Source organism: Terrapene carolina, unplaced genomic scaffold (assembly GCF_002925995.2).
Source record: "Terrapene carolina triunguis isolate 2854851 unplaced genomic scaffold, T_m_triunguis-2.0 Scaffold51, whole genome shotgun sequence".
Taxonomy (NCBI): Eukaryota; Metazoa; Chordata; order Testudines; family Emydidae; genus Terrapene; species Terrapene triunguis.
Genome location: NW_020664402.1, coordinates 440,005 through 449,468, shown reverse-complemented (window position 1 = coordinate 449,468; position 9,464 = coordinate 440,005). Strand labels below are relative to the sequence as shown.

General features: G+C 57.8%; 1 protein-coding gene across 1 annotated transcript; it reads left to right on the top strand.

Moving 5' to 3' along the window:
* Positions 1-128: 128 nt before the first annotated feature.
* Positions 129-5,857, top strand: LOC112119363 (melanin-concentrating hormone receptor 2-like). The gene is made up of 3 exons (XM_026656820.2): positions 129-1,159; positions 1,891-2,433; positions 5,258-5,857. The coding sequence occupies exons 1-3, from the start codon at positions 639-641 to the stop codon at positions 5,463-5,465; spliced, it is 1,272 nt and encodes a 423-aa protein (XP_026512605.1). The 5' UTR covers positions 129-638; the 3' UTR covers positions 5,466-5,857.
* Positions 5,858-9,464: the final 3,607 nt, after the last annotated feature.

The window sequence follows — 9,464 nt, the reverse complement described above, 5'->3', positions numbered from 1 at the left end:
GGGGGGGGCAGCGGCTCAGCGGATCTCGGCTCCCCCGGCCCCGCAGGCGGAACCGGCCGGGCCCAGCCCCAAGGGGGTCCCGGAGAGCCTGGGGCTCCGCGAGCCTCTGGCCGAGCCCTGGGCGCGGGGGCGGCTCCATCCGCCGGCGCCGTTAGCCTGCGCAGCCTGGTCGGGGCGGTCTCCGGGATCCAGGCACCGGTGAGTGGCCGGGGCGGCTCCTGGGCAGGAGCAAGTGGCTCCGGATCCGCGGGGATCGGGCCCAGCCGCGCAGCGCAGTGCCCCGGGGAAGGTGCCCTGCTGGGCGTCGTCTGGCCGCGCAGCTCCCGTGGGCTGGATCCGGGACTCAACGAGGCTGGGGTCCCCCCGGTGCCTTTAAAGGCTGGGGGTGACGGGGCGCCACCCCCCCCCCCCCGCCGCCTGGGGACGGCCCGGGGGAGCGGGCAGCAGCTAGCCCGGGAGCCGTCGTGGGGACGCTAGCTGACGGGTCCCCGTCTAGGGGCCACCCTCATTCCCAAGGGCCCCCTCCTGGGCCAGCAGCACAGCCCCGAGTGCTAGCAGGAGAAGGGGCTGGTGCATTCTGGGTCCATCCCTGGACACCCTCTGACCCACACTGGGTGCCCCCTGCCCCAGCAGTGGCCATGCCGCAGTACTCGGGGCATGCCAACGCCTCGCACCTGGGGCCAGGTGTGGCTGCTCTGCTGGACAGGAGCAGTGACTTCACTCTGGGCCTGAACATCTTCTCTGGCGCTCTGCATGCCGGGCCCCCCAACCTCTCCCTGATGCCGTGTGAGCTGGAGCCGCTGGGCTCCCTACCCCTGGACACCGAGGGGTCTGCAGCTTGGGGTAGCCTTCTGGGGCCGGCCCTGTCACTGGTGCTGCCTGTGGTGTACGCCCTCATCTGCGGCTGCGGCATCCTGGCCAACGGGCTGGTGATCTCCATCGTGCTGAGCTGCAAGCACAAGCTGGTGTCGGACGTCTACATCCTGAACCTGGCCGTGGCTGACCTGCTCTTCCTGGTGGGGATGCCCTTCATCATCCACCAGCTTGTCCAGGAGCACGGCTGGATATTCGGGGACTTTCTGTGCCGTGCTGTCACCACCCTCGACCTCAACAACCAGTTCACCAGCGTGGCCATCGTCACCGTGCTCTGCGTGGACAGGTACCCACCAGGGCACGCTCTGCAGCAGGGCACGCTCTGCAGCACAGCCCTTGCCCCATGGGGTGTCCTGTTTTCCCTTTGGGAAAATATGGTCACTTTACTTCTGGGCAGCTAGTGTCGCTCTCACAGCTGCGGTGTTGGCAGCCATGGTACAGGCTGTAGCCTGCGGGGTTGGGGCAACCCTGGGGGGTGGACAAGCCCCCAAAGGCTGAACTCACACAGGGCCCGAATGGCTGCAGGGCTGGAATACTGGAGGTGGGGGGAACAGGGCTAGAATAGTGGGAGGGCTTCAGGATAGAGGCAGAGCTAGGGGGTGGCAGGGCTGGAATGGGAGGGGGGCACCGCAGGACACAGGTGGAGCTGGGGGTGGGGCAGGGTTGAAACGAGGATGGGGGCTGCAGGGCTCCGGTGGAGGTGGGGGTGTGGCAGGGCAGAAAGGGGTGAAGTTGAGCCCCAGCAAACCCCCCTGCCCAGCTCCCTCAGATAGTGTTGAGCTGGTGTAGGGGGTCTGCACCCCCTGCTCAGGGCCTGTGGGTAGGGACCCCCTGCATCAGCACTTGGGTCATTGTTTCCTGGCCTCTCCAAGCTGGGGCAGCTGGGAACTCTGTCCCCTCTTTGAAACATGGGGCACAACAGCTGTCTCATCCCCAGCCCCATTGTCACCCCTAGATCTCCCTGCCTCACCCCCCCATCCTGCCCCATGCCCCTCCTGATGGCCACTCTCTCCCCAGGTACGTGGCAGTTGTGTACTCGTCCACAGTGGGCCAGAAGCGGACGCTGCGCTGTACGGCCCTGATCAATGCCGGCGTGTGGGCCAGCAGCCTGGTGATGGCCACGCCAGCCATGCTGTACGCCCGGGTGCAGCGGGAGAACCAGACGGAGCTGTGCCTCATGGATCTGCCAGGCCCCAGCAGCCTATACTGGTACACGCTCTACCAGTCACTGGCGGCCTTCCTCCTGCCGCTGCTGGTGATCACGGTGCTGTACTCCCTCACCCTGCACCACCTGTTCCGGGCCATGCACCGGGCGCAGCGACGCTGCTCGGCCCGCAGCCGGCGAGTCACCCGCATGGCGCTCACCATCATCACTGCCTTCCTCATCTGCTGGACACCCTTTCATGTGGTGCAGCTGGTCAACCTGACGGCCGCCCCCTCCGTCGCCTCCTTCTACCTGAACCAGTTCACCATCTGCCTCAGCTATGCCCACAGCTGCGTCAGCCCCGTCCTCGTCCTCTTCTGCACCGAGTTCTTCCGCGAGCGGATGGCCCACTCTAGGTGCGGGCGGGGCACGGGCTGCTGGGGACGGGACTTAATCAGGGGACCGGGGTGGGGGGGAGATGATGCTGCAGGTATGCTCATGGTTCCGTCAGGCCCCCCTACAGGCTGGGGCAGGAATTGATGTCTCTCCCCACCTACTTCTCCTGCGGGAGGGATAGCTCAGTGGTTTGAGCATTGGCCTGCTAAACCCAGGGTTGTGAATTCAATCCTTGAGGGGGCCAGTTAGGGATCTGGGGCAAAAATCTGTCTGTTTGAGCAGGGGGTTGAACTAGATGACCTCCTGAGGTCCCTTCCAACCCTGATATTCTATGATTTAACCCCTGTCTCCAGCCCCCCTTCCTGGGCAACCCCCCCAATCCAGCTTTGCCCCACCCCAGTGCAGAGATAGGGCTCTGTGTCCTGTGCCTGGCCTTGAAGGTACTCTGGGGGTGGGGTGAGCCCAGCCCTGCATTACTGGCCAAGTCAGGCACAGAACCTGCATCCCTGCAATCAGGGCTGGCTCCAGGCACCAGCTTACCAAGCAGGTGCTTGGGGCGGCCACTCCGGAGAGGGGCGGCACGTCCAGCTGTTCTGCGGCAATTCGGCGGACGGTCCCTCACTCCTGCTCGGAGCGAAGGACCATCCGCCGAATTGCCGCCGCAGATCACGATCGCAGCTTTTTTTGTTTTGTTTTGTTTTGTTTTTGTTTGGCTGCTTCGGGCGGCCAAAACCTTGGAGCCGCCCTGCTCACTCCCGCTCGGAGTGAAGGACCTGCCGCTGAATTGCCGCTGCAGATCGCGATCGTGGCTTTTTTTTTTTTTTTTTTTTGGCTGCCAAAACCCTGGCGCCGGCCCTGCCTGCAATCCAGATCCCCGGGGGGACAGCCTGTATTCGCCCCCCTCAGGAAGCCACTGCAAGGGCTGTGATCCCTGGATCTTTGCTGGGGATGATCAAAAGCCAGGCAGCTCCTTAGTACGCACCCCTGCTGCCCTCCACCTCCTGTTCTAGTCCTCACATCTGGCCATAGCCCAGCTCCCACTCCAGGTGTGAGCAGGGCCGCCGAGAGCGGGTTCGGGCCCTGGTGAAAATTTTTTTTCGGGTCCCCCAGCAAGGGCAGACTGGCTAAACAGGGCCAACGAGATGGGGGGAAGCCAGGCCCCGGGCCCCCTTCCGGACCGCCAGGCCCCGGTAATTTGTACCAGCTTCCCCCCCTCTCGTCGGCCCTGGGTGTGAGTGCATCCTGGTGAGTGAGCCCAGGATCGGGCCCCACTCCCGGTGTGGGCAATGAGCGTGGAGGTTGGGCCCTGTTCCGGGGTGGGCGGTGAGCCCCGGGGGTCAGGGCCATCCCTCACTCAGGGCTTTTGAAGTTTCACTCCAATCCCCCAAGTCTGGAGAATTGCCCTTGTCTGGGAGCTGCCCCTGACCTCTGATCCCAGGCCTCCTTTTGCCCTCCCCTGTGTCAGAAGCCTATGGAAGACCCTGAGATCTGCCCCGTCCCCTTGCTGACCTGCCCCCAAAATCCCCAGCCCTCGTGGGTTCTGCTCCCCCATTGACTCTGACTCTCTGCCCAGTCCTTCCCCCATCGGAGGCCCCTGGGGTCCTCCCCTCTGCTCCTCCATCCACCCCTCCCTTCTGCCCCAAATCCCCCTTTCCCCACAGATAGTGCCCAGCTCCACCACTCCACCATCCCTGGAATGACACCCCCCCACACACACTTGCTGCCTCTCCTGGGCCAAGCCACCAGTACCTCCAGCTCAGTGTCTCCCCAGTGCCTTCCTTGGCCTGCACCCCCCATGCCCAGCCATTGGGGGTCACAGTTCACCTGTTCCTGCCATCTCCCCCACAGTCTGCCCCTTCCCTGCCTGCACCCTGGCTGGTTTGCAAAGCGGGTGTGTGTGGCGCTAGCTGCATAGTAACCCCACTCTCCCCTGCTCTCTCTGCTCCCCAGGCCAGTCTAGTGCCAGCCTGCTCTGTCCTTTCACACCCGGCACATGAGCCTGCACCTGGGCAGCTCCTGCTAGCTGCCACATCTCAGCAGAGCCAGCAGCCAGAGCTCAGGGTCTGGACAGGGACCCGAGCCCAGGGGATCACTCTGCCCTCGTGGTACCTGAGGGATTGGGGTAATGGGGATTTGGGTTTCCTCCCACAGAGCCCTGCTGGTCCATGGGCTCCCATTCTATGAGCCCCACATCTCCGGCTGGAGCAAATGTCAGGATTGGGGGTGAACCCAGCTGCTTGGGGGAGTTCAGCCAGGACTGCGCGTCCCACTATAGCTCCCAGCCCCTTCCCACCAGGCAATCGGGGTCCGTCATGCCAGGGTCCGCTGCCTGCTGTGCTGCCTCCTGTTGTTGGCACCCTGCATAACAGCCTCCTCCTGCATAGAGAGCTTGCTTGCCAGGGCCGGCTGGAGTAGGAACGTTAACTCTCCCCCCACCCCCCATGGGCCCATTGGTGCCACAAAGGGCCAGGAGCAGGAGCCTTGGGTGCAAGGGGCAGCACTGCTTCTTGTGTCAAACAAAAAACTCTGACCTTCCTCTGCCCCCAGGCTGGTGAGATCCTCCCCCTCCCAACCAGACCCTTTCTCTGCCCAGGCACTGTCGCCACTCCATTCTTGGACACTCATCTTCCTGCTGTGTTGCCTGAGCCCTGATGTCAAGCTGTGCCCATGCCATACAGGCAGCTTGGGCATTGGCACACCCTCTGCCAGTGAGATGCTCTTAGTGGCGTTAGTTGCTGGGGCTGGGCTCCAGGGAGATCCTTAGTTTCTGGCCTGTGTCCCCCCCCCCGGCCCCCTTGCACCCTGGCTGCCCATGTGAGAGTGACTGTGTCCCCCTCTCCGCAGGTACTGCAGATTCATCACCAGGTGGAGGGCGCTGCGTGCGGGCACTGCCCTGCCCAGCCAGGAGCTCACCTCCACTGTCTACAGCCCACAAGTGGGCAGCGCCACGGCCCAGCGCTGCCGGCGCCCCTTCGGCACCGAGCAGCTGCCATGCTCCATGACCGAGGCCAGTGTCACCATCAATGGGCAGGAGGAACAAAGCGCCGTCTAGGAGCCTCCGTGCTACCAGAGCACTGACTTCAGTTGGAGCCCACGGATGGCCCCCACTGCTGCAGCATGACTTGGCAGGCGTGGGGACAGAACTTTGGTGATGCCAGGCCAAGGCAACATGCCAGGAGCCTCAGCCACGGCTCAGATGGGACTTTTCACCTCCCCATAGGACAGTGCAGATTCCCACCCCTGAGGCTGGTGGGAAGAGCCAGTCTAGCTCAACCACCAGATATGGACTTGATGCAGGAATTGCTGGGTGAGGTTCTCTGGCCCGGGTTATGCAGGAGGTCAGACTGCATGGTCGCAATGGTACCTCCTGGCCTTACAGTTGGCAGATCTATGAACCAGGGAGTCTGGGCAGGAAATGGCAGTGACAGAAGAGACTTTAATAAAGTAAAAAGAACGCACCGGGGTGGAGCCTGTCTGTCACCCTCACCCCCCCGGGGATGGGTGACAACTTAAATGTATACCCCAATTTAAAAAACATAATAAGAGAACCAAAAAAGAGCCACTGTGGTTAAACAACAAAGTAAAAGAAGCAGTGAGAGGCAAAAAGGCATTCTTTAAAAAGTGGAAGTTAAATCCTAGTGAGGAAATTGAGGTGTCATTAGGGGAGGTTTTGGAAAAAATTGATAAACTAAACAGTAATAAGTCTCCAGGATCTGATGGTATTCACCCAAGAGTTCTGAAGGAACTCAAATGTGAAACTGCAGGACTACTAACTGTCATCTGTAACCTATCATTTAAATCAGCTTCTGTACCAAATGACTGAAGGATAGCTAATGTGATGCCAATTTTTAAAAAGGGCTCCAGAGGTGACCCTGGCAACTACAGACCAGTAAGCCTCACTTCAGTACCGGGCAAATTGATTGAAACTATCATAAAGAACAAAATGTTCAGACACATAGATGAACATAATTTGTTGGGAAATAGTCAACATGGTTTTTGTAAAGGGAAATCATGCCTCACCAATCTACTAGAATTCTTTGAGGGGGACAACAAGCATGCAGCCAAAAGAGATCCAGTGGATATAGTGTATTTAGATTTTCAGAAATCCTTTGACAAGGTCCCTCACCAAAGGCTCTTAAGCAAAATAAGCAGTCATGGGATAAGAGGGAAGTTTCTCTCATGGATTGGTAACTGGTTAAAAGGTAGAAAACAAAGGGTAGAAATAAATGATCAGTTTTCAGAATGCAGAGAGGTAAATCGTGGTGTCCCCCAGGGATCTGTACTGGGCCCAGTTCTATTTAACATATTCATAAATGATCTGGAAAAAGGGGTAAACAGTGAGGTGGCAAAATTTACAGATGATTCAAAACTACTCAAGATAGTTAAGTCCCAGGCAGACTGCAAATAGCTACAAAAAGATCTCACAAAACTGGGTGACTGGGCAACAAAATGGCAGATGAAATTTAATGTTGATAAATGCAAAGTAATGCACACTGGAAAACATAATCCTAACTATACATATACAATGATTGGGTCTAAATTAGGTGTTACCACTCAAGAAAGAGATCTTGGAGTCATTGTGGACAGTTCTCTGAAATCATCCACTCAATGTGCAGCGGCAGTCAAAATATGCCCACAGCTTGAATACTGCATGCAGATATGGTCGCCCCACCTCAAAAAAGATATATTGGAATTGGAAAAGGTTCAGAAAAGGGCAACAAAAATGATTAGGGGTATAAAACAGCTTCTGTATGAGGAGAGATTAATAAGACTGGGACTTTTCAGCTTGGAAAAGAGGTGACTAAGGGGGGATATGATAGAGGTCTATAAAATCATGAGTGGTATAGAGAAAGTAAATTAGGAAGTGTTAATTACTCCTCATAATACAAGAACAAGGGGCCACCAAATGAAATTCATAGATAGCAGGTTTAAAACAAACACAAGAAAGTATTTTTTCACGCAACGCACTGTCAACCTCTGGAACTCCTTGCCAGAGGGTGTTGTGAAGGCCAATACTATAACTGGGTTCAAAAGGGAGCTAGACAGATTCATGGAGAATAGGTTCATCAATGGCTATTAGCCAGGATGGGCAGGAATGGTGTCCCTAGCCTCTGTTTGCCAGAAGCTGGGATTGGGTGACAGGGCATGGATCACTTGATGATAATCTGTCTGTTCAGTCCCTTTGGGGCACCTGCCATTGGCCACTGTCAGAGGACAGGATACTGGGCTTGATGGACCTTTGGTCTGACCCAGTATGGCCATTCTTATACCTGCAGCATGCAACACTCAGACGCTGCACACCACACGAGCACACAACACCCACACTTGGGCATACTCCACATACCCATCCTTCCCGCATGCATAATTCCCCCACTGGGCATAGACACTGCACACCCAAACACCTGCCCTCCTCCATGTACCATGCCAGTGCACACCCACATGCTCTCCCTGTGCTCACATATTCTGAGCACATGGTCATACTTAGCCCCCAAATTTAGGTTTAGCAGAAACAGATTGGAATTTAAAATAGCCCGACTGACCCACCCCCTTGTCCTGATTGCAATCCAAACATCACAGCAGGGGCTGGAGCATGAGAGCTACAAAGTGAAACTGACGAGAAGCCAAATGGAAACTGACCAGGCTGGCATTGACCTGGGGCTGGGGATTACACTATAAAACCCATTTGTGTGCTGTCATCGCTGGGTAATTAACAAATCAGGGCCTGACCCGCCCTTTCCCCTGCCTTGGCCAGCCAATGGGGGAAGTGGAGGAGAATCCTGGTGCTGTCCCTTTAAATTCATGCCCCCGTTGGATTTGCCTTGGTGCATTTCATGTCACAGGGGCCGTTGCCCTGTATGGGGATTTGCCCCTTCATGCCTCAAGTCCCCCCAAACAGCCCTGCAGACAGATCCCCCTCCTGTGAGCCAGCCGGTTCCAGCCACCCCCACAGGTCCCAGCCAATCCTGAGCTGAACTGTGGGGGCAGACAGAGCCATTCGGGGAGCCCAGGGCTGGGCTAGCAGGTGCTGCGAGTTGGGTGTGAGGGGCACCAGCAGAGCTGGAGGGAGCCCAGGGCTGGGCTAGCAGGGGCTGAGAGTCAGGAGTGAGGGGCACCAGCAGACATTGGCACTGACCCCAATGTTCAGTCTAAGCCAAGATGTGGGGGATTCATGTCTTTGCCCAAGCCCCCCGTGGCCTGGCACGTCCCCCCCCACACCCCGAGGAGGTGGGGGGCTGGGAAGGGCCCCACGCAGAAGTTAAACATTGGGGGCTGGTGGCAGAGGCCAGGTGCCTGCGGGCGTGGCTCCCAGGGCTGCCCCATGGCGTGGAGTCTGGGGGATCAGCTGGGAAGGGTGGTGCTGGCATCTGCACCCGCAGGGACCTGACCTTTCCCAGCCGTCAATGTTTAACTTCTGTGCCGGGCCCTTCCCAGCCCCCTGCCTCGGCAAGATCCACCCTCACCCCCCCCACCAGCCCCCCACTAGTCCGGGTTGTTATAATTACAGTGCCGCAGAAGATGGGGGAGCGGGGCTGGGGAAGGAGAAACCCCAAAGATTTCTGGCAGGATTGACTTGGGCAGCTCAGTACTAATGTAGACCCGAGAACAAATGGATATAAACTGGCCGTCGGGAAGTTTAGGCTTGAAATTAGACGACGGTTTCTAACCGTCAGAGGGGTGAAGTTCTGGAACAGCCTTCCGAGGGAAACAGTGGGGGCGAAAGACCTCTCTGGCTTTAAGATTAAGCTTGATAAGTTTATGGAGGGGATGGCTTGATGGGATAACGTGATTTTAGTCAATAGGTCAATAACGTGCCATCGCTGGTAATTAGTATCAATGGTCAATGTGGGTCTGGCTGGAGAATCTTGCCCGCATGCTCGGGGTTCTGCTGATCGCCATATTTGGGGTCGGGAAGGAATTTTCCTCCAGGGTAGATTGGCAGAGGCCCTGGAGGTTTTTCTCCTTCCTCCGTAGCATGGGGCAGGAGTCGCTTGCTGGATGATTCTCTGCGACTTGAAGTCTTTAAATCATGATTTGGGGACTTCAACAGCTG

Coding starts and splice junctions, on each gene's coding strand:
- LOC112119363 (XM_026656820.2), top strand. CDS start 639: ATGCCGCAGTACTCGGGGCATGCCAACGCCTCGCACCTGGGGCCAGGT. Junction 1,160..1,890: donor ACCGTGCTCTGCGTGGACAG/GTACCCACCAGG, acceptor CTCTCTCCCCAG/GTACGTGGCAGTTGTGTACT. Junction 2,434..5,257: donor GAGCGGATGGCCCACTCTAG/GTGCGGGCGGGG, acceptor CCCTCTCCGCAG/GTACTGCAGATTCATCACCA.